The 26,439-nt window shown below is 38.3% G+C and overlaps 1 protein-coding gene across 1 annotated transcript in view; it reads right to left on the reverse strand.

Moving 5' to 3' along the window:
- Positions 1-1,358: 1,358 nt before the first annotated feature.
- Positions 1,359-26,439, reverse strand: part of LOC126468626 (retinol dehydrogenase 13-like) — a 90,802-nt gene continuing 65,721 nt past the window's right edge. Inside the window, exons 4-7 of the mRNA XM_050096564.1 lie at positions 12,825-12,970; positions 12,540-12,708; positions 9,121-9,328; positions 1,359-1,551 (exon numbers count right to left, since the gene is read on the reverse strand). Of these exons, the coding sequence (XP_049952521.1) occupies positions 1,452-1,551; positions 9,121-9,328; positions 12,540-12,708; positions 12,825-12,970 (623 nt within the window). The 3' untranslated portion in view covers positions 1,359-1,451. The remainder of the gene's footprint in view (positions 1,552-9,120; positions 9,329-12,539; positions 12,709-12,824; positions 12,971-26,439) is intronic.

Consider the following 26,439-nt stretch of genomic DNA (forward strand, 5'->3'; position numbering starts at 1 on the left):
CTCTTTAAGGTATGTACTGACCCTCTTATTTACTACCATCATAATTCTAAAATATTCTGTTTTTAGTTACTAAACTACTGTTCAAAGCCCAGCTTTCCATACCATTTATTGTAATCAAACTGAATGGAAGTAAGCAAGTAATAAGCTTGAAAAGAGGTGAAAAGACAAAGTATCATTGGAGGTCTAAACAAAATCTGAGTTTCTACAACATGAAACTTGTGATCTCGGTGGCTATTTCTACACATGTGCCATCCTCCTGGCACCAGTTTCCCAGATCTTCATAGCTGGGAGATGGTTTTACAACATGTGCTTGTTTTTTGTCACCTGCCTGCTCTAAATTTATGTTAATTTCTGAGGTCTCAGCACTTATTTTCAGCAATCATTCATTTTCTTTGCTCCTTTTTATTTTTCTGTATCTTTTATTTTTCTGTCATTCAGTTCCCCATTCAACCCCCATCTGCTTAACATGCTTTTATAAATGAAACATTGTCCTTACCATGAAGCAAATAAGAATGAATGAAATATAACAAAGCTGAAATAGCCAAAAGTGGGAAAAAAGGTAACAGTTTTTATATAATCTGCATTGTTCTTATTTCTTTGTAAAAATTTCCTGCTTTTCTTTATCTGGTCATTATTTATCAAAACAGTATGTTTGACTAAAATAATATTAAAAGAGCTAAATACAATGTACTTATACATACTAATTATTCTAGTCTATTATAAAGAGCAATGTGGTAATATGCAAAATCCTCAAACATTTTATATTTGAAATTTATTGCACTGCACTATCACATTATTTATATTATAAGTATGATGATTATCTTCCATTAATGAACAAAAAAATCAAGTATGTACATTTCAAATTAACATAAAGAAAGTTGGATGGGTCTATATTTACCTTCTGGGGTCTTAATTCACAATATGGCTGACAGAAACAAACAGAAACATTTCACTAGAGACAACCTTGTGGAACAATGTTCCTTGCATGGTTAGAACACACTCCCCCTTTCCCTGCTTCCACCAATTTCATATTTTCCATTTATCCTTAAGAAAAATCCAAAGGTCTAAAAACTAGGCCTTCTGTAAGTATTTCCTACAAGATGTAGAGAAGCTGTGACTCCTGGAATGCCAAAACCTAATACATTTTACTGAAGACATGACACAATACACTCTTTGTGAAGATTATAGTGATATCATCATCTTTTTTTTCTAAATGTGCTGCCATAATTTTCTCCTCCAACAACCATCTGTCTTCCATGGATCAATTTTGCCATTTATGACGTTCCTGAATACAAAATTTTATCACATATTATTTGAATAATAATTTCAGAGGGTATTTCAAATAATGAAGAAATAAGCACAAAATATTATATTGCCTTTATTTACATACAATAAAAGCTTTCATGAATACACAGTTTAAAATCTGACACTAAAGATATATCTCTGATGTGTCAAATGTTTAGTTTTGTCCACTTCTCACTAACTAGCCACAGCCATTTGGCTGTTACATCCTCTTTCCCTTGAGGTCCAACATCTTCTTCCTTACAGTTACTGAAACAAATATTTGTGAGTTACAACTCATATCTGAATTTTAAATGATTGTTGCTATTCAATACATTTTGTAAGCAACTTGATGTATGCAAAACAAGAACAGCAAAGAATTCCAATTTACTGTGAGGTCTTACACATATAACAACATGGAATGAACACTACAGCAGCAAATTAATGACAGTAAAATATCCTTAAGAAACTTCAGCAGTGCGTATAATTTTTGAACAAATTCTAAAGCTTTTAATTATTTACATGATACAAAAGCAGTATCATTCTTAAATAGAAGTCCACAGAGTATGCAGAAAAAGCCAGTAAAGCAATATATGGTTGTCCTTGCACAAGAACAGAATATTGATAAAGATGTTAGCACGGTCTAAGCCATATTAGGCCTATGATGAAGTCTTTAACACCTGCAAAAATTCTGTAAGATTTGTAATCATTTAAAGAAATAGGGTTGGGGCAAGGATGTGGGGATATTAAAAACAAGAGTGGACTGAAAACCCACGGCAAAAAAGTAAGAACTGTGTAAGCACTAGAATGATGTAACAATTATGTATGTGCATAGTTGACCTTTAGGACCAGAAAACAGATTACTCACTCTCTCTGTACATATTAAAATAATGTCCCTACAAATATAGAGAGATCAGTTGACCATGACGCTATAGCCTGCTCACAAGGAGGCGAGCGACTTCTGAGCAGGGTGAAGGGAGTTGAGAAAGCAAGTTCCGTCTACTGACTCCTAGTACATATGCTGCTAAGGGGGGAGGAGTAATGTGGGGCTAAGAAGCTGCACTTATGTCACTCAGTGCTGGCACTACACTTGCACTAAATACCAATTTATGCTCCACTGACAGTACCATCTACTGGCTACTATACAAGCTGTATGTACTGCATGTCTAATAACCAGACATTCAAAGAAGCTATTGTTACCATTGAAAATGTCCTCCGCAGATAGGGACAAAACATTGCGTTTTAAGGTGTAATCCATTTGACCACGGAATAATAACCCACAAAATTTCATTAACTGTGACATTTCTGGCAGTGAAAGTTTACCTTTAACAACCTAGTTATTGCATGTTTAGTCATATAATGCATCACAGGAAAATAATTTTTTATTACTCGCAAATTAGTGCCCACCAAGGTAAATGGCTGTAGGGTGGGAATCTAACCCACACAACCACATACGTGGTTTCAAAACATTGATCCCACCCCTGGGGACCTCTCCTTGTACCAGGAGTTCCCACAAAAAATTATGGTGCTTTTATACACACAAACAAAATGAGCATTTTAAAGTAATTTAGACAAGGGGAAGGGCCATTTCCAATCACCAGCAAATTGAAAAATTTGAAACAAAATTTACCTCTTCCCAGTATTATCTTTGTGAAAACTCTGAATTACTCACACACAACTGAAGCTCACTCCTGTGTACATCGCTGTTCATCTCATCAATTCAGGGGGAGTGTGGAGCAACTCTTTATTTTAGTTCTCCTGCTCACAACATTGAGCAACACTGGTAAATTATATTCCTAGCTTCACTTCAAGGTGTGGTAAAAATATCTGGTACTGGTCAGAAACTGCTTCATCACTCATCACAAGATGTATAATTAATACACTAATTGATACAACACTATAAGGCAGAAAAGTAACGTCAAATTGGTGACATATGTAGTTCTGTATTAGACTTCAGATATGAAATATGAGTGGGCTAAAATTTAGCAAATAATCCCAATACGGCATCAGGTAGTCCTTGTACATCTCTTTGTGACCAGACTACTTATCATCAGCTGGAATAAAGAAGGGCACCATTTATATTTACAGTCATCCTCCTTGAGGATGAGAACAAATTTAAAATATGGGTTACCAAGATCTGTAGGCCACAAAAATTTCTTGTTATTTCATCAAGGGACAATGTCCAGCACTAAAAATTCAATGCTCTGCAGTGATATGGATACAAGCCACTTCAAACTGCCTCAGTGACTGGAGAGGTATGAATTCATCAAATTGTTTCATGTTATCGACAAAGGGAATAAACTTCCTGTGTAAGTCCACAGTCACTGTGAATATTTTGTGACTAAAACCATCTGGATTGCTAAATAAAATTCTTTGTTTATTACATCATTTCGGTTAGTTGATGCCCTGATTAGGCATTGGTTTTAATATTGAAAATGAATCTTACTTTGGAAGTTCAAAGTTACTTGATATCTGGTGATGGCAGTAGCTGAAATGGTGTAATACATAAGGAAATTTAATTGGAGATCTAGATGCTTTTAATTGCAAAATGTGTCATGTGGTGAATGAACAGAACTGGAAGAATGTACTAATTGTTTGCAGAAGAATGGAAAAACTGGTAGAAGCCGAGCTTGCGGAATTGGGTTCCAAAGAATGTAATAATAATCAAGATAATAGTGACCTCATGACTTGTCTTAGAAGGTAGGCTGAGGATAGGCAAGCCTATACGAGGTGCATTCAAGTTCTAAGGCCTCCGATTTTTTTTCTCCGGACTGGAAAGAGATAGAAACATGCGCATTGTTTTAAAATGAGGCCGCGTTCATTGTCAATACGTCCCAGAGATGGCAGCACTGTACGGCAGATGGAATTTTACCACCAGCGGCGAGAATGAGAATTGTTTTAAATACTTAAAATGGCGACATTTTCCTTGCTTGAACAGCGTGTAATCATTCGTTTTCTGAATTTGCATTGTGTGAAACCAATTGAAATTCATCGACAGTTGAAAGAGACATGTGGTGATGGAGTTATGGATGTGTCGAAAGTGCGTTCGTGGGTGTGACAGTTTAATGAAGGCAGAACATCGTGTGACAACAACCTCAGGCTCGCACAAGCCGGTCTGACGACATGATCGAGAAAGTGGAGAGAATTGTTTTGGGGGATCGCTGAAAGACTGTTGAACAGATCGCCTCCAGAGTTGGCATTTCTGTGGGTTCTGTGCACACAATCCTGCATGACGACCTGAAAATGCGAAAAGTGTCATCCAGGTGGCTGCCACGAATGCTGACGAACGACCACATGGCTGCCCGTGTGGCATGTTGCCAAGCAATGTTGACGCGCAACGACAGCATGAACGGGACTTTCTTTTCATCGGTTGTGACAATGAATGAGACGTGGATGCCATTTTTCAATCCAGAAACAAAGTGCCAGTCAGCTCAATGGAAGCACACAGATTCACCGCCACCAAAAAAATTTCGGGTACCCGCCAGTGCTGAAAAAATGATGGTGTCCATGTTCTGGGACAGTGAGGGCGTAATCCTTACCCATTGCATTCCAAAGGCCACTACGGTAACAGGTGCATCCGACAAAAATGTTTTGAAGAACAAATTCCTTCCTGCACTGCAACAAAAACGTCCGGGAAGGGCTGTGCATGTGCTGTTTCACAAAGACAACGCACCCGCACATCGAGCTAACGTTACACAACAGTTTCTTCGTGATAACAAATTTGAAGTGATTCCTCATGCTCCCTACTCACCTGACCTGGTTCCTAGTGACTTTTGGCTTTTTCCAACAATGAAAGACACTCTCCGTGACCGCACATTCCCCAGCCGTGCTGCTATTGCCTCAGCGATTTTCCGGTGGTCAAAACAGACTCTTAAAGAAGCCTTCACCGCTGCCATGGAATCATGGCGTCAGCGTTGTGAAAAATGTGTACGTCTGCAGGGCGATTACGTCGAGAAGTAATGCCAGTTTCATCGATTTCGGGTGAGTAGTTAATTAGAAAAAAAATTGGAGGCCTTAGAACATGAATGCACCTCGTACATCTAGAATTTGTAAATGTAGAGAAAGATTTTGACAAAGTTGAATGGAATGTACTCTTTAAAATTATGAAGGTGGCAGTGATAAAATTCACGGAATGAAAGGTCATTTACAGCTTGTACAAAAACCGGACTGTAGAGCCAAAATACATGAAAGGGAAGAAGTAGTTGAGGCAGGGTTGTAGCATATCCCCAATGTTATTCAATCTGTACACTGAGCAAGGAGTATAGAAAACCAAGGAGAAATTTTGACAGGGAATTAAAGTTCAAGCACAAGAAATAAAACTTCTGAGGTTTCCAAATAACATTGTAATTCTGTCAGATATGGCAAAGGACTTGAAGAGCAGTTGGAAAGGGATTGTAAGATAAATATGAACAAAAGTAAATAAGGGTTATGGACTACAATCTAGTTAAATTTTGTGATCTTGGTGAATTAGATTAGGAAACAATACACTAAAAGCAGTAGATGAGTTTTGCTATTTGGATGGCCAAAAAGCTGTGTATGACCAAACCAAAGAGTATATAAAATGCAGACTGGCTACAGCATGAAAAGCATTTTTGAAAAAGGAGTATTTGTTAACCTCCAATATACATTTAAGTGTAAGGAACTCTTTTCTGAAGATTTTTGTCTGGAGTGTGGCCTTGAACAGAACTGAAGTATGGACAATAAGCTGTTCAGACAAGAAGAGAATATAAACTTTTGAAATGTGATGCTGCAGAAGAATGATGAAAATTAAATGGATGGATCTAATGAAAGATAATATACTGAACTGGGGGAAAAAGGAATTTATGGCATAGTTTGACTAAAAGATGGGATTGATTGACAGGATACATCCTGGAATTGTCAATTTGGTAACAGAAGGAAGTGCTGAGTGTAAAAATTGTAGAGGGAGACTTCAAAATGAATACAGCCACTACATTAAAATGGATGTAGGCTGCAGTAGTTATACAGAGATGAAGCGGCTTGCAACAAATCAACTTGTTTGGAGAGCTGCACTGACACAGTTTTCAGATTGGAGACCACAACAACAAATGGCATTCAGCATTCTGGAATGTTCTGATTCATGTTATCACATAGGCTTTTACATGGCAACATTTAAACAAAACTCAGTTTACTTGTTGGCTAAGGTGGTTTAGTCACTTGACATGCATTTTGGTCAAGCAATGTACAAATCTCAACCCGTCTACTCGCATTCAGATATTTTGTGGTTTTCTTACACTAATTAAGATGAATGTCATAATGGTTGTTTTAAAATGAGCAAGCATACTCCTTCCCTGTCCTTTTCGAATGTTGGCTTGTGTTCCATGTCTAATGACCTAATCATCAACATGAAGTTGATCTCCAATATTCCTTCCATTTTTGTGAATGCTCTAAATAAATTTTTCAAGGCCCTGTAAGAAATATGCCATAAACTTCTCAGCAGGTTTGCTATGAACATGGAACAATCATGCAGCAAAATAAGCTTGACCTACAAACTGGAGTCTATTACTACCACAAATACCAGAAAGTACAGTGTCATCAATCTTCTTGTCATTAAAATGTTTTCTTTTTTATCGTCCTTTTAGGCCACTTTCTTTTTGTAAACACAATTTTGTACATTTTTTCTGTAAATACTTTTCTCTAATATATGAAAAATGGCTTTCTACAGAGTATTCAAACAAAAATTAACAAAGTACTCTCTTCCATCACTCCAATTCAAAAATGAACATGGGGAAATTGCCTGTAGCAATACTGAAAACTGTGAAATTCTTGCAAAATACTTTTCTAAATTACGGAATTGTGGAAAGCCCACAGAAAATTTTGAGTTCCATCATACACAACGAAACCCAGACTCAAAGCCACCAAGTTTACAGGAGATTAAAGAGATAATTCAGTCACTGAAAAATAACAAAGCATCAGGAGAAGACCAATCATCGCAGAGTTATGGAAAAATGCAGGAGAAAATCTCATTGCAAAACTCAAAGAAATTATACATGAAATCTGGAAAACTGAAAAAATCCCCACAGATTGGAAGACAGCAATCATACATCCTCTGTACAAAAAAGGAAATAAAACAGACCCCAACAACTATTGTGGAATCTCTTTATTGTCAATAACATACAAAATTCTGTCTAAAGCCCTGCTAAACTGAGCAGAACCTCAGCTGGATTCAAAACTAGGCGAATACCAAGGTGGATTCAGAAAAGGTCGATCATGTGTAGAACAAATCCTTAACTTGAAAAACTCGATGAAATATTTGCATAGTACTTCAAACAAAAGTTATGTCATCACATTTGTCCACTTTAAAAAAGCATATGACAGACTAGACCAAGAATCCCTTTTTGAAGTGTTAGCAGAATTTGGACTTGATCAAAAGACGACAAGCATCATAAAAGAAACACTCAGAGAGACCAAATCCAAAATAAAATTTATGGGAGAATTGAGCACAGATTTTGAAATAGACACAGGAGTACGACAAGGGGATGGACTGTCCCCAGTGCTCTTCAATTGAACTCTTGAAAAAGTTGTTTGAGAATGGAGAAAAGCAGGTGCACCAGCACACAGACTGGGGCCAAAACTTAAGGGGATAGAATTAGACTGTTTAGCATTTACTCGTTACATAGTACAGATCACCCAAGACATTACCGATGCACAGAAACAGCTAGAATTATTACAAGAGCAGGCAGCAAAAATAGGATTACAAATTTCATTGGAAAAAAACAAAATTTATGACTGATATCAAAGATGGACCTTTTGATCACAAAATTGGTAATAACTACATCTCTCAAGTAAAAGAATTTAAATATTTAGGTGAATGGATTGCAGAAAATTGTAATGAAAAGAAATCTGTCAAATCAAGAGTCCAGAAAATGGAGACGGTGTTTCAGTTAACAAAAAACGTTTACAACCAAAAGAGTCTGTCTTGGAACTGCAAAATATGACACTACACAACAGTAATTAAACCCAAAGCTCTCTACGCATCTGAGACAGTAAACCTTAAACACAGAACACTAAAAGGGGAATTAGAAGTGAAAGAACGTAAAATAATGAGGAAAATCCTAGGACTAAGAAGTAAAGATGGTGTGCATTATCCAAAACCCAATGCAGAAATATATAAAAATATCTCCAAAATAACAGACACAATGCGCATGAGAAGAATCCAATTCATGGGGCATTTAGAAAGAATGGACTCAAACAGATCACCCCCAAAATCCATATATTTTTAAAGAACAAAACTACAAGCCCAAACTGGTGCAAACAGATGGAAAAAGAACTGAGAGAATTAGGGTCTCCAAATCAATATGACAGAAATGAAATCAGAAAAATTACAAACACTCGGGGTTTTCAGGAAGAAGAGGGAGAAACTAACCAACATATGTGGTCTACTCAACAAAAGCTAACCCATTTGTTGCTTAGGAAGGAATACTGGGCGAAAAGGAAGGCCAACGAATGTTGATTACGTGTGGTCCTAAGTGATCCATCTGCAAAGAAGAAGGAGGGTCCTAAGTGATCTTCTTCTTCTTCTTCTTCTTCTTCTTCGCAGATGGATCACTTAGTGTTGTGTACTAAACTACTCTTCTTTTTCACATTTAATAATTAGGGACTTTTTGCCCTGCCTTCATGGGAAAAAAAATTGCCTGCTTGTTGTAGCAACAAATTCTGGACTCTTGAGATATGCAATCTCTTTCACATCAAAGAATAATATTTGTGTTTATTAGCAATAAAAATGGATAAAGATTTCATTTTCCTTCATGAAAGAGTAACCACAACAATATGGAAATAAAGAACTTATTCTCATTAGCCAGTTTTCTGCATGCTACTTACCTAAAATATTTTCCTGAAACATTCTGTAGAGACTCATCCAATGCAACATAAATTGTCGTTTGTGCCCCTTTCCTTGGACTTTTAATAAACAATTTCACAAACGGTTTCAAAAAAACGGCTGAGATGGAGCTATTATAGAAGCTCATATGCCGAGTTATTTCTGTATCAACAATTCCAGGGTGCACAGCATTTACCGTCACACCTGTGCCTGTAATATCAATTAGACATATATAAGTGTTCTCTAACAAGAAGTGCATATCTCCCTAACACATTTACTTTATGTATCTTCATAGATGTTAAGGAAGTCTACAGATTGTAATTAAGTATTTATATGATTTCAAAACTGTTTCCAACTGTGTGCTTTATATCCATCAATTACAAATGAGCTGTGGATACCATAGACTATATAATTTCATTTCTATTTTCAACTGTGTTATCGGAAGGTTTACACTGAAGGGCCAAAAAAACTGGTACACCTGCCTAATAATATTGTGTAGTGCCCCTGCGAGCACATAGAAGTGCCACAACATGACGTGCCATGGACTTGACTAATGTCTGAAGTAGTGCTGGATGGAATTGACACCATGAATCCTGCAGGACTGTCCATAAATCTGTACGAGTACGAGAGGCTTTTCTGAATAGCACATTGCAAGGCATCCCAGATATACTCAATAATGTTCATACCTGGAGAGTTTGGTGACCAGCACAAGTGTTTCAGCTCAGAAGAGTGATCCTGGAGACACTCTGCAGCAATTCTGGATGTGTGGGGTGTCAAACTGTCCCGCTGGAATTGCTCAAGTCCATTGGCATGCACAATGGATATGAATGGATGCAGGTGATCAGACAGGATGCTAACATATGTGTCACCTGTCACAGTCATATCTAGATGTATCATAAGTCCCATATCACTCCAACTGCAAACACCACACACCATTGCAGAACCTCCACCAGCTTGAACAGTAGTAACCTGCTGACATGCAGGGTCCATGGAATCATGAGGTTGTCTCCATACCTGCACATGTCCATCTGCTTGATACTCGTCCACCCAGGCAACATGTTTCCAGTCATAAACAGTCCAATGTCAGTGTGGAAGGGCCCAAGCAAGGCATAAAGCTTTATGTTGTGCAGTCATCAAGGGTACATGAGTGGGCTTTCAGCTCCAAAAGCCCATATCGATGATATTTCTTTGAGTGGTTCACACGCTGACACTTGTTGATGGACAGCATTGAAATCTGCAGCAATTTGTGGAAAGGTTGCACTTCTGGTCATGTTGAATGATTCTCTTCAGTCATCATTGGTCCCATTCTTGCGGGATCTTTTTCCGGCCACAGCAATATCAGAGATTTGATATTTTACTGGATTTCTGATATTCACAGTACACTTGTGAAATGGTCGTACGGGAAAACCCCCAATTCATCGCTACCTCGGAGATGCTATGTCCCATTGCTTGTGCGTCACCTACAACACCAAGTTCAAACTCACTTATATCTTGATAACCTGGCACTGTAGCAGCAGCAGCTGATCTAACAACTGTGCCAGACACTTATTGTCCTATATAGGCGTTGCAGACTGCAGCACCACACTCTGCCTGTTAACATATCTCTGCACTTGAATATGATTCCTTTACCAGTTTCTTTGGCACTTCAGTGTAATATATCAAATATATCCCTTTGTTGAGGTAGTCCCACTCTTGTCAAACTCTTTGTATATACAGGGTGTACACACAGTCTGGGAACACTTTCAATTATTTACTGCACAAGAACTAAACATTGTACAGATGACATACATATTTCATTTTGTAGAGAAACTCTGAAAGTTTTTTTTACAGACATTCAATATGCGAACCATGAGTGACCTGGCAGATGTCAATACGGTAATTAAATTCTTGCCATACCCATCCCAGAATGGCATCGTCGACTGTGGCAGTCGCTTCCCATATTCTCTCCTGGAGCTCTGCCACATCACGTGGTAGGGCCAGTACATACACCAGATCTTTAATGTGTCCCTACAGAAAAAAGTCACACAGAGTGAGATCTGATGAATGGGGAGGCCATTCCATGAAACAACTGTCCCCTTCTGTAGCATGGTCGATCCATCAATGCACAGCTCCGTGTTCAAGTACCACTGAAGTTCACGATGACAGCTTCTGTCGCAAGACTTTCCACACTGTCATTGGAGCCATTTCGAGTTCACAGGATGCACGACGCACTGATTTCTTTGGACTTCTTATGAATGTCTCTCGTACGGACTCCACATTCACTTCACTCACACTGGCATGTCCGCTTCTCTTTGCCATGCACAAGCAACCCGTTGTAATGAATTTGTTGTGCCAGTGGTAAATGGTCTTTTTTGTTGGTGGCTTCTTACCGTACTCGGTTCTGAACATCCGTTGAACAGCCATAGCACACTTGTTTTTGTCGAACTCCAACACACAGAAACCTCGTTCCGCACCTGAGCTACACAGTTCTTTCAGAACTACCACTACAAAATCATGAACACAACATTAAAAATTGGCACCTGGAAGGTAAATAAGTTCAATTTCTGCAGTTTCGACTTAAGATAACGTCCATAATACCCACACACTACTTCATTTGTGGAAGGAAGATAATGGTTTTCCTCCAGCCCATTTGGCTAACAGTGCATGACTCACGGCCAGACCCAAACTTCCATACTGGTCTGGCACAAATTTTCATTGCCATCATTCCATTCTACTGCTGATGGTAGTCATTATTTGCAATTGAGAATTCATCTGATGTGTTTAGTAATGGCTGTGGTCACCACAGTGCATCACCACCATCATCATCAGAATAACACCAGCACTGCCATATTGCCTAATTATTTTTGATTTGGTATGTGTAATAAACACACTAGGTATGATCCAATTCTTTGCAGTGAATATGCCAGCACTATTGTTGTCTAACTAGCCTTGTGACATATATTCTAAGATTTCATTGCTATTCATTTCGGTGTTCAGCCATCTTTCTGTGTATAGTACCATGTGGGCATTACTGATATTACATGTGAGATTGATTCTCAGATGCTCTTGCAGTTAATTAATACCACATTAACATTTAATCTTTATTTTTATTTTACAATGTTAAAGGTTTCCTATAGTAATTAATATAGATGATTTCTCTGAAAACAGCATATAACAGATGAACCTAAGGAGTAGTTCTCTGTTCTTAAAAAAAATTATGCTCACATACATACTGCACTACCAAAGCAGCTGCTTCCTGTGAATAGTACGTGCCTAGGCTATTATGGGGCCCCTAAATTTCTCCACTCAGTAGCAGAGATTATTAACACAGCAGCTGGCTGGCTGTGTCTTAGCAGTAGGGTTTTAGAGCCACTTCCTAAACATTTAGCATCAATTTCCATGATTGTTTATGTCAAACTGCAGTTCAGAAATACAGACTTACCTTCCAGTCTCTTTGCGAGTTCCTTTGTAAAAAGCACATTTGCCAGCTTGCTCTGATTGTAAGCCTCTCCAGGATCATACTGTTTCTCACTGTTTAGATCTTCTATGTTTATTTTTCCTCGTTTGTGTGCTATACTTGATATATTAATTATCCTGCTTGGTGCAGAAGCCTGCCAACAAATTTCCGTTGCTGCAATAATTTACACACAATATTATCACACTATTATGGAAACTAGAATCGTGATAATGTCACAGATTAGTGAGTGTAATTTACAGGTGAACTTGCCTTGATTATATCTAGCAACAAGTTAGTCAATAAAAAATGACCCATGTGATTCACTCCAAGCTGTGTTTCAATTCCATCTTTAGTTCTTGAAAGAGGACATCTCATTACTCCAGCATTGTTGATTAGTATATCAAGTCGTTTGTGCTCTGAATATATGAAACAAAACAAACAATTCAATATATATCTAAATATCATTATATGTAAATAGACTGTATTTGCTACAACAGAAAGCAAACTTTTATCAGTAGTAACTAGTTTGGTAATGAATTATGAAACTTGAAGCAGATGAATGATGACAGTTCCATTGTATCTCAATAAACCACACCTACAATGGTGTACAATTAAGAAGGCAGCTGCATTATGTATTCTGTGCAGGCAGAGACAGAATACTTTGCAATATTGTGCCATGCTACAGCTGTTGCTTATCCTGATAACTGGCAACACTGGGTTACGTGCCAAATTAAGCCACTGTTACTGTTTATGTTTCTGACTCTTCCATGAAAACTTTACATGGTCAAAAATCTATTGTTGTTGCTTGTTAATGTAATACTTAATAAGTCTACTTTATTATGGCTACAATAAATGCTATAGTGGCTATGATCTTCACCATACCTGAACTAACACAAAAATCAGCACTAAATTTTCTATTTGTACCCTAATGTTCACACTACAGCTATCCATAGCAGAATGATGCTACTGCTGGAGCATCATGTGGTAAACTGGTCCTTGCTGCTGTGGATCATGTTACCATCTGCCTTCTTACAGGCATATCACTACAGTAATGAGACAGTCTGAGAATCTTGAGTTTTTCTCACAAGACTTCAGAAAACTAACAAGTTTCAAATGAACACAGAGCTGACTGGTGATCTGAAACATAATTTTCTGGCCAAAAAATTATGTTATTTTAAATTCTGATCATCCCACCCTACGGCGCAGTCTTTCCATTAAGTAGACTACATAAGATGCAGATTGCCGGTTAATATACACTGCTGACAATTCATTTTTCCTCTGAATTCTACTTGGCTATGTGGAGGAAACACAGTTATCTCCCACCCAACCTCAACAAGGAACCCTTAAGTAAATGAGCATATGAAAGGGGGAAAAAGTGTGAATTTATAAAAAAAATGCAAACAAAAGAAGGCTTACTTATGTTTCTCACAAAAATCTGAAACAAGAAAAATTATCTCATAGAGTGAGGGAGCGGGTGGGGGGTGGGGTGGGGGGGAAATAGTTCTTCAGTATTTAATGGTTTTATATTGCATCAAAAGCTGAACACATTAAAATGAAACCATCAAAAAGTTTGAAGATCAGATTATTGTACTAAAATTTAGATAGAGCACAATATGAGAGCAAATAAAACATTTTACAGCCTGGTAGCAAAAGACTCGGCATTTGTCGAAATTGCTCTCCTTTTTTAATACAGTTCATTCTTAGAAAACTCCCACTCTATTTGTCACTTATTTTTAAAGTGATTAATGAGAAGGATCCCTCTTGTGTCTCAAAAAGGCTTCTTCTGGATGAAATCCACTTCAAAATATTTCAAAATATTGTGCTGGGCCAGTGACTGCCACCCAATGCTTTTATTGACATTTAATTTTTGCCTGGAAGTGGCGGACCCATGCCTCATCCACAGCAAAAGATTTGTATAAATAACAATTTGAAACAATGGTGATAAGTTTTTTTTCCACATTAGCAGGCTTAAGAACAACATAACAAGAGACATAAGTTAGCAAAAGAATTCTTAATACAGAAAAAAATATGCAGCATAGTTCATTTATTGTAGCGTGTTTATACTTTTCAGGTGATTGACAGTGAAGAAAATGCAAGTGAAGTAGCAGTTCAAGGAAATTACAAAGTCACTCATTTCATAGCGATGAGTGGCAAGATCCTTTCAGTGGGACCTCTCATAATTTCATGTATGGCAGAAATTACAGAATGTTTGTTTCCAAGGGAGCTGCAGGCAGTTGAAGGGAGGACAATGTCTCATTATCTTTGTTGTACCTTTGCACACACTTGACAAAAGCACAGATATATCTGAAGCTCAGCTTTCAATATTTGTGCATGTGTGTCGATATGGAGCTACTAGTATCTCAGGAAGTCTCGGATTAGGTACTGCTTGATTATAATGCCACAGGATCTGATATTTTTGAAGTTGTTTGTCAATCAGTGGACAAGATGCATTTGCTGTGGGATAAGTTCCACTCTGTAACCACAGGTAGTGTAGAACAAATGATTGGACGTCATTAAGATTTTGCTTCTCATTTAAAAAATAAAACCAAAAGTGAATTTCAGATTGATGTTCTTACGGTTCATTTTTCATTCTCAAGATGCACTGTGTGCTAAAATAGTGGAACTAGATGCTGTAATGCAAGTCCTGGTCAAATAAGTGAATTTTGTGTGGCGGCATGGAGCAAACCACTGCCATTTCAAAGGATTCCTGAAAGATATGGAAGTGGAGTGTGGCGACGTATCTTCCACACACAGCTTGTTGGCTTAGTCAAGAAAAAATCCTTGATGTTTTCTTTCCCATTCACGAGAAAATAACTCTCTTTTTTGACATAATGGGGAAGAAATGCACTGCTTGAAAGATTAATATGGATATCAGACCTAGTGTTCCCAGCTGATATATTACTTTGTATCTCAACAATTTAAATTTGTTGTTGAGGCTGAACAGCTGCTGATAACTTGAAATGCACGATCAAAAAAGTTATGTTTGCATGAGAAGCAAATGAGTAATGGAATTTAAACATTCTTCAATTCTCTGGCTGCTTTAAAACTATCTGAAAGTAACAGTTTCAGCATTTACCAAGCCAAGATAAAAAAAAGTAATCACGTCTTTTGAAACAAGATACCAAGAGCTTACCACTTTGGAAGTGGAAATGAAACTGTTCAGCACACTTTTCTCACTTCCACATGATGAGCTGCCATCATCACTGCAGTTAGAAGTTAAAGACTCGGAAAATTCAAATTTTCTGAAAGACAGATATTACAACACACTGTATTTGTCAAGGTGGTATCAATCATCAGCAAAGAACATGTCCCAAGCTGCACGGATGATACATATGTTTGGATCTACAAATCGTTATGAGTAGCTTTTCTCAGCAATGAAAAGAATAAAAATCAAGGAACGATCTCTTCAGGACACAATAATGAAGAACATTCTCTGTAATAAGGCTGCAAACACTTTGCTGCCAGATATTTCTGCTTGTTTTGAACAGAAAATTTAAATTTCTCTTAAAATAGTTGTTTTTTATTTATTTCCTTAACTTTCTATTTTCTTAAAGTAATATGACACATGTCGTAGCAGCTAAAGAGTATTTGGATGTTGATCATGTAAAGAGTGTCAGGCAGATCAAAAGGCTCGCAGTACCACCTGTCATGCTACGTGTCGTCGGCACATTTGTCTGTTCACAATCAGTGACAATGCTCTATGGAGCAAGGAGTGCTGTGCAGTTCAACAAGGAGATCACAAGCTGGGGCAGCCTACTTTTAGATGGTACATTAGATAAATGGAAAGAGACCAGAATAGAAATCTGAGTCATTTGCTCTGAAGAGGCAGACCACAAAGTTTTCTCATATGAGCTGCTTGTACACTAGGCATTCACTATCCACATATCCTGCAGACTGTTGACCGCATCTTTCTCTGGCAGGCTTCATTAGTCCTGTTTCCTCATTTACCTCTAAATCTACATAGATACTCCACAAGCAACTGTACAGTGATGGCACTACTCTTCATTTTCTCCCTGTTCCACATGCAAATAGAGTGAAGGAAAAACGACTCTAAGCCTCCGTACAAGCCCTCATTTCTCTTACTTTATCTTTGTGGTCCTTCTATGAAATGGATGTTGGCAGTAGTAGAATTGATTGACAGTCAACTTGAAATACCGGTTCTCTACATTTCCTCAATAGTGTTTCAGGAAAAATGTCATCTTTCCTCCAGGAATTCCTATTTGACTTCACAAAGCACTTCCATTATACACACATGTTGATCGACTCGATTGGTAACAAATCTAGTAGACTGCATTTGAATTGTTTCAGTGTCTTCTTTCAATCTGACCTTGTTGAGATGGCAAACAATGGAGCAGTATTCAAGAATGGGTCACACTAGTGCTCCATACAAAGTCTTCTTTACAAACCACTTTTTCCTAAAATTTTCCCAATACACGAAAGTCAACCATTTACCTACCCTACTCCTGTCATCATACGCACACTCACTTTCATACTGTTTCGCAATGTTGCATCTAGAGATTTAATCATTATGACCATATTAAGCAGTGCACCACTAATTCTGTATTCGAACATTATGGGACTGTTTTTCCTAATCATCTGCATTAACTTACATTTTTCTACATTTACAGCAAGCTGTCATTCACCAACCAACTAGAATTTTGTCTCAGTTATCTTACATCATCCTAGAGTCACTCAACGATGACACCTTCCTGTACATCATTGGGTCATCAGCAAGCAGCAGCAGATTGCTGCTCACCCTCTCTGTGGTGTCATTTATGAATATAGAGAGCAAGAGCAGTCCTATCAGTTACGGAAGCCACTGGCCCAATAATTCATTACCCATATTAACAAAACACATATACGTCAACTACTTAAAAATGTAGTGCGAACAAAGTTATCAAGATGTCACTTACGTGAATGCTTGGTTTCTATTCATTTGAACATGTCTGAAAGAACAAACACCACATGTAACCCACACCTGTGACACATATTACGTAAATTGAAGGTGGAGGGGAGGGAGAAATGAAAGGAACTAATGACATCAGCTGTATCAGCATTTTTTGTGGAATCAGTGGTGAAGAGTCAAAATGTATGCCGGACTCAGACTCAAACCAGGGATCTCCTGCTTACTAGGCAGTTGTGTTAACCTCTTTACCACCCAGACATAGAGTTTATTGCAAATGTGCAGTATATCTTGGCACCCTGCAGATCACGTATGGTGTCTGTTCTTTTGGACATGTCCAAACAAACAGATATCGCATATTCGTATATTTGATTTGCCTCACTGCACAATGAATAAACAACCTTCAGTGTGGATGCACATTTACGTTTGACCTCCATCATAGAAGACATGGTCAGGGACTGTGGACAGGTGACGCTAGGTGGAAGTGTGGGCCAGCCGGGGAGCCTGCTAACAATTTCACTCGTCACCACTGATTCTACGTAGAGTCTCAATGTTGCTGATATCATTAGTTCTTTCCCTTTCATTTCATTTCCCCTTCAGTTTATATAAGTTGTCACTCAACATAAATTACTTCACAACATATACCATCGCAACTAATAAAACTTTCACATTTATTGGATTGGTGCTACTGAGTGTGGCATGAAGCTGACAGAATGTGTTCTGCAGTTTGCATCTGTTGATACAACTTAGCTGAGAAAGTATTTGTGAGTCATCAAGTTTGAAAATTTGACCTACTGAACTGTTTGCTGATTTCATGTGGTGGTATGTGAAACACTATCTGGGATTCTGTGCAGTTGACAGAAACCTAAGAGTATGATACAATGGAACAAGTGCAAGAGTTTGCGTATCATAGTGGTTTAGAGAAGGTATTTGGTTCCACTTTGGAGAAATAAGCACTTTTAGCCATGAAAATTTAAACTTCATTTTCCAATGTGCTTTTATAAATATTAATAAAATCCTTACACTGATGTTCAGAGGAACCAAGGGACTGAATTACAAATATCTGTGGAAAAGAGCACATCAAATCTTTCATTGCATAATGAATTTGATACAGATGCAACTGTTTCACTGGCAGCAGAAAATGACAAGCTAATGGAACACAAAACACAAGCTAATGGAACAAAAAAAAAAAAAATCATCAGAGGAAATAAGAAATATTAGAATTCCTTGTTAACAACAATGTCATTACAGGTAGAAATTCACTGGAGACAGCTTGGACTGACCAAGCTGTGGGGAGTAATTGGCTGTGGCTCTTTTTAAAGGAACCTTCCTGACATCCAGTAAATGTGATTTAGAGAAAGAATGGAAAACATACATGAACTTGGCTCAAAAGAGATTTCAACCTAACTTCAGTGTCTGAACCATTGTGGCACTTTGTTCAGTAAGATGACTGAACAGTGAAACATAGCAAGAGTCATGAGAAAATAAATGGAGAATAATTAGAGACTCATTTGTCAAATGAGGATCTAAAGCTTGGCAGATCATTTGAAGGTATGTGTAGGCAGAAAATAACAACTTCACCCTTTTCTTGCATCATCACCTGGAACACACAGTATTGACTCTGAAAACAATTACAGCAAGAAATGTCAATCACTTATTTTGCAAGAGATAATATTAAAATTATTCTTTCGCAAGTTTCAGCATTCCTTGTATTCATTATACGAGGGCTATCCACAAAGCACATTATGTTTTGGAATTAAAAATAAATAAAGTATTGGAATTTTTTTTTATTATATACAGATGAAAGCCACACTTAAATACTACTTTTCTACATAGTTGCCATTTAAATTAAGGCACTTATCGTAGCGATGGACGAGCTTGGAAATTCCTTCGTCGTGAAATTCGGCCGCCTGCGCCTTCAACCACGTGGCGAATGTCTTTTGGGACAGAAAAGGTGTGATTTTGGTGGATTTCCTGGAAAGAGGCACTACAATAAACTCTCAAAGGTATTGCCAAACTCTGCACAACCTCAGAAGAGCAATACAAAACAAGCGCAGGGGAAAGTTGGGCTCAAAGATCTTGCTGATTCATGACAACGCCCGGGCCCACACGGCAAATGCCACTCGTGAAGTTTTCAAATCTTTTAAGTGGGAGTTGTTTCCTCATCTGCTGTACAGTCCTGACCTGGCACCGAGCGAATTCCACTTATTCCCAGAAATGAAGAAGTGGTTGGCTATGCAGCGTTTTGATGACGACACACAGCTTCAAGAAGAGGTAACCACGTGGTTGAAGGCGCAGGCGGCCGAATTTTATGACGAAGGAATTTCCAAGCTCGTCCATCGCTACGATAAGTGCCTTAATTTAAATGGCAACTATGTAGAAAAGTAGTGTTTAAGTGTGGCTTTCATCTGTATATAATAAAAAAATTTTCCAATACTTTATTTATTTTTAATTCCAAAACGTAATGTACTTTGTGGATAGCCCTCGTATTCTTGGAAGTAAATACAAGGTGGCCAAAATAGAGATGTCTCCAAAAATGCTTATACGTCTGTCACAAAATAAATACATTGGTTAAAGAATAGAATTGTTCTTTACACATGGTGATAGAAATCCATTGATGTCAATTTGGAACTGTACGTGATTTATCAAACTATGAGACAAACTTAGTAGCTCTGGCTGACGGGTGGAAGGAATAGAATTTTCATTGTTCTGCTGTCTCTCTTCCAGGCTCATGATTATTTAAGTATACCTGGCACTTCAACTTGCTCCACAAAGGGAGAGAGAAATCCCGGAGATTTTACTTCCTTTGCTGATTGTCCTCTTCTGCCAAGGTCGCATGTGAGGTTTGTGTGCCCCTGCCCTATCTTACTGATAACATCCACACTATCATTTCACTTCTGCCATTTGATCCACAAATGAGATAAACATATTTCAGATCTACAACTAACCATCAACAGTTTTCGGAGTAATGCCTGGTTTAAAAAATGTAACACAATTCTTTTACCAAAAAATAACCTTAACACTATCCAACAGCTGCTCAACATACTGCTGAGGATTTTCTGGTGCTTTAGAGTCCTTGTTCTGTGACTTAAGTTTGGTGATGAAAATTATGCCTGAGGTTCTGCCAACAGATTTACATCCTTAAGCTGTTTTACATGAATGGTGCTTCAAATAATTCTAGAAAATGATCTCATACTGCTTTGTCGTTACTATCAATTTGAATCCATTTCCACTGAATACTTAACAATGTTTGCTACTCTGAGACTTGCTTCATCAGGAAAGAGGGAAGGAGAGGGAAAGACAAAAGGATGTGGGTTTTAAGGGAGAGGGTAAGGAGTCATTCCAATCCCGGGAGTGGAAAGACTTACCTCAGGGGGAAAAAAGGACAGGTATACACTCGCACACACACACACACACATATCCATCCGCACATACACAGACACAAGCAGACATTTGTAAATGGAATGACTCCTTACCCTCTCCCTTAAAACCCACATCCTTTCGTCTTTCCCTCTCCTTCCCTCTTGCCTGACGAAGCAACCATTGGTTGCGAAAGCTAGAATTTTGTGTGTATGTATGTGTTTGTTTGTGTTTCTATCGACCTGCCAGCGCTTTTGTATGGTAAGTCATATATATCTGGTCAGAGAATCTGTGTCCATGTGCATCCAAATTCAATAATACTTTTTATCTTGGTTAAGCTGTTTTGGCAGCACAACTGGCCCGGTATTGCCAGTGTGGTACAGCAAGTCAGTACAGAGCTGGGAATGATGCTGATAACTGCTGGCCTGGGTCAACATAGCACTGATGCCAGTTGGTGGTATATTTTGGAGATGGGGCTACACTTGGCATGGTCTGCACCTTAACAGGACTGGGAATGGGAGGGTGGTAGAGTTAATTGGTGAGAGCATTGCAGGAATGATGAACACAGCATAGCACTTGACCCAGATAAAGTTAATCGTTTTTTCATGGACTCCGTAAGTGATATTAGGAACAAAATTGAAACAACGAACACTAATGCAAGTGATCTATTTAAGCAACAACAACCTGCAAACAATACCTTTAAATGGAGGACAATCACACCCACTGAGATTACAAAGGTAGTGGAAAAGTTCTCAAACTCCAAGAGCATGGACTACTCTTGGTTGTCCAATCATATAATTAAAAAAACAGTGCATATCATTAGTGAACCATTGGCCTTTCTGTTTAACAGGTGTCTAGAGTTTTGAGTCTATCCTACAACTCTAAAAATATTGAAAGTTATCCCAGTGTATAAAAAAAGGGGACAAACATGATCTCAAAAATTACCGACCAGTTTCAATAGTTCCCATTTTCTCGAAAATATTTGAATCTCTTTTTTATAACCAACTAAACTACTACTTTGAGTGGCATAACTTACTCTCTAATAGCCAATTTGGCTTCCGCAAGGGAATAAATACCACCACTACTGTTCTTTCAATTGTGAATGAAGTAATAACAGCCTTCGGGAATAAAAATAAAGCTTCACTTCTTTTAACTCAAATTCTATGGTGTACAAGACTCTGCATTGGCAGTAATTAAATCATACCTAAACAATAGGAAGCAGTTTGCCTCTGTCAGTAACAAAGACTCACAATTGCTAGAAGTTAAGACAGGAGTCCCACAAGGTTCTGTCCTTGGGCCCTTCTTTTTTATAACTGCAGTCAATTATTTACCCCACTGTACCCCCAATACTGTTATTTGTTATGCTGATGATGCAACTTTGCTTGCTCAGCATGAGAACATATCAGTTCCGCAAGATGTGATGCAAGATGGCCTGGAAGCAGTGCTAAATTGGTTCTCATCAAATACACTGCTTTGCAATCCTGATAAAAACCAACAGATTACACTAGGATTGTCAAAAGAGGCAGACGTGAAAGCAGTTAAAATTCTAGGAATTCATGTAGACTCTAAAGTAATGTGGGAAACACACATCAACCATACCTGCACAAAATTGTCTCGAGTTACGTATTTAACGTGGAAACTGAGAAGCCTGGTGACAAAATAATATTTAAGAGTTATTTATTTTGGACTCTTTCACTCACTTATAGAGTATGGACTGCTGATATGGGGACACTCCCTTCACATCACTGAAGTTCTAAAAATTCGGAAGAAAGTGATATGGGCAATGAGCAATCCTGGTAGATCAGAGCACTGCCGGCCACTGTTCATTCAGCTGTAAATATTAACAGTAATTAATCTTTATACATTGTTGTTGCTGTGGTCTTCAGTCCTGAGACTGGTTTGATGCAGCTCTCCATGCTACTCTATCGTGTGCAAGCTTCTTCATCTCCCAGTACCAACTGCAGCCTACATCCTTCTGAATCTGCTTAGTGTATTCATCTCTTGGTCTCCCTCTACGATTTTTACCCTCCAGGCTGCCTTCCAGTACTAAATTGGTGATTCCTTGATGCCTCAGAACATGTCCTACCAACCGATCCCTTCTTCTGATCAAGTTGTGCCACAAACTCCTCTTCTCCCCAATTCTATTCAATACCTCCTCATTAGTTATGTGATCTACCCATCTAATCTTCAGCATTCTTCTGTACCACATTTCGAAAGCTTCTATTCTCTTCTTGTATAAACTATTTATCGTCCATGTTTCACTTCCATACATGGCTACGCTCCATAAAAATACTTTCAGAAACGACTTCCTGACACTTAAATCTATACTCGGTGTTAACAAATTTCTCTTTTTCAGAAATGCTTTCCTTGCCATTGCCAGTCTACATTTTATATCCTCTCTACTTTGACCATCATCAGTTATTTTGCTCCCCAAATAGCAAAACTCCTTTACTACTTTAAGTGTCTCATTTCCTAATCTAATTCCCTCACCATCACCCGACTTAATTCGACTACATTCCATTATCCTTGTTTTGCTTTTGTTAATGTTCATCTTATACCCTCCTTTGAAGACACTGTCCATTCCATTCAACTGCTCTTCCAAATCCTTTGCTGTATCTGACAGAATTACAATGTCATCGGCGAACCTCAAAGTTTTCATTTCTTCTCCATGGATTTTAATACCTACTCCGAACTTTTCTTTCATTTCCTTTACTGCTTGCCCAATATACAGATTGAATAGCATGGGGGAGAGGCTACAACCCTGCCTCACTCCCTTCCCAACCACTGCTTCCCTTTCATGTCCCTTGACTCTTATAACTGCCATATGCTTTCTGTTGTTGTTGTTGTTGTGGTCTTCAGTCCTGAGACTGGTTTGATGCAGCTCTCCATGCTACTCTATCCTGTGCAAGCTTTTTCATCTCCCAGTACCTACTGCAACCTACATCCTTCTGAATCTGCTTAGTGTATTCATCTCTTGGTCTCCCTCTATGATTTTTACCCTCCACGCTGCCCTCCAATACTAAATTGGTGATCCCCTGATGCCTCATAACATGTCCTACCAACCGATCCCTTCTTCTGGTCAAGTTGTGCCACAAACTTCTCTTCTCCCCAATCCTATTCAATACTTCCTCATTAGTTATGTGATCTACCCATCTAATCTTCAGCATTCTTCTGTAGCACCACATTTCGAAAGCTTTTATTCTCTTCTTGTCTAAACTATTTATCGTCCATGTTTCACTTCCATACATGGCTACACTCCATACAAATACTTTCAGAAATGACTTCCTGACACTTAAATCAATACTGGATGTTAACAAATTTCCCTTCTTCAGAAACACTTTCCTTGCCATTGCCAGCCTACATTTTATATTCTCTCTACTTCGACCATCATCAGTTATTTTGCTCCCCAAATAGCAAAACTTCTTTACTACTTTAAGTGCCTCATTTCCTAATCTAATTCCCTCAGCATCACCCGACTTAATTAGACTACATTCCATTATCCTTGTTTTGCTTTTGTTGATGTTCATCTTATATCCTCCTTTCAAGACACTGTCCATTCCATTCAACTGCTCTTCCAAGTCCTTAACTGTCTCTGACAGAATTACAATGTCATCGGCGAACCTCAAAGTTTTTATTTCTTCACCATGAATTTTAATACCTACTCCGAATTTTTCTTTTGTTTCCTTTACTGCTTGCTCAATATACAGATTGAACAACATCGGGGAGAGGCTACAACCCTGTCTTACTCCCTTCCCAACCACTGCTTCCCTTTCATGTCCCTCGACTCTTATAACTGCCATCTGGTTTCTGTACAAATTGTAAATAGCCTTTCGCTCCCTGTATTTTACCCCTGTCACCTTTAGAATTTGAAAGAGAGTATTCCAGTCAACATTGTCAAAAGCTTTCTCTAAGTCTACAAATGCTAGAAACGTAGGTTTGCCTTTCCTTAATCTTTCTTCTAAGATAAGTCGTAAGGTCAGTATTGCCTCACGTGTTCCAGTGTTTCTACGGAATCCAAACTGATCTTCCCCCGAGGTTGGCTTCTACTAGTTTTTCCATTCGTCTGTAAAGAATTCGTGTTAGTATTTTGCAGCTGTGACTTATTAAGCTGATAGTTCGGTAATTTTCACATCTGTCAACACCTGCTTTCTTTGGGATTGGAATTATTATATTCTTCTTGAAGTCTGAGGGTATTTCGTCTGTTTCATACATCTTGCTCACCAGATGGTAGAGTTTTGTCAGGACTGGCTCTCCCACGGCCGTCAGTAGTTCCAATGGAATATTGTCTACTCCGGGGGCTTTGTTTCGACTCAGGCCTTTCAGTGCTCTGTCAAACTCTTCACGCAGTATCATATCTCCCATTTCATCTTCATCTACATCCTCTTCCATTTCCATAATATTGTCCTCAAGTATATCGCCCTTGTATAGACCCTCTATATACTCCTTCCACCTTTCTGCTTTCCCTTCTTTGCTTAGAACTGTGTTTCCATCAGAGCTCTTGATATTCATACAAGTCGTTCTCTTATCTCCAAAGGTCTCTTTAATTTTCCTGTAGGCGTTACCTATCTTACCCCTAGTCAGATAGGCCTCTACATCCTTACATTTGTCCTCTAGCCATCCCTGCTTAGCCATTTTGCACTTCCTGTCGATCTCATTTTTGAGACGTTTGTATTCCTTTTTGCCTGTTTCACTTACTGCATCTTTATATTTTCTCCTTTCATCAATTAAATTCAATATTTCTTCTGTTACCCAAGGATTTCTACTAGCCCTCGTCTTTTTACCTACTTGATCCTCTGCTGCCTTCACTACTTCATCCCTCAAAGCTACCCATTCTTCTTCTACTGTATTTATTTCCCCCATTCCTGTCAATTGCTCCCTTATGCTCTCCCTGAATCTCTGTACAACCTCTGGTTCTTTTAGTTTATCCAGGTCCCATCTCCTTAAATTCCCACCTTTTTGCAGTTTCTTCAGTTTTAATCTACAGGTCATAACCAATAGATTGTGGTCAGAGTCCACATCTGCCCCTGGAAATGTCTTACAATTTAAAACCTGGTTCCTAAATCTCTGTCTTACCATTATATAATCTATCTGATACCTTTTAGTATCTCCAGGGTTCTTCCATGTATACAACCTTCTTTCAAGATTCTTAAACCAAGTGTTAATTATAATTATGTTGTGCTCTGTGCAAAATTCTACCAGGCGGCTTCCTCTTTCATTTCTGTCCCCCAAGCCATATTCACCTACTATGTTTCCTTCTCTCCCTTTTCCTACACTCGAATTCCAGTCACCCATGACTATTAAATTTTCGTCTCCCTTCACAATCTGAATAATTTCTTTTATTTCATCATACATTTCTTCAATTTCTTCGTCATCTGCAGAGCTAGTTGGCATATAAACTTGTACTACTGTAGTAGGTGTGGGCTTCGTATCTATCTTGGCCACAATAATGCGTTCACTATGCTGTTTGTAGTAGCTTACCCGCATTCCTATTTTCCTATTCATTATTAAACCTACTCCTGCATTACCCCTATATGATTTTGTGTTTATAACCCTGTAGTCACCTGACCAGAAGGCTTGTTCCTCCTGCCACCGAACTTCACTAATTCCCACTATATCTAACTT

Source organism: Schistocerca serialis, chromosome 1 (genome assembly GCF_023864345.2).
Source record: "Schistocerca serialis cubense isolate TAMUIC-IGC-003099 chromosome 1, iqSchSeri2.2, whole genome shotgun sequence".
NCBI classification, from domain to species: Eukaryota; Metazoa; Arthropoda; class Insecta; order Orthoptera; family Acrididae; genus Schistocerca; species Schistocerca serialis.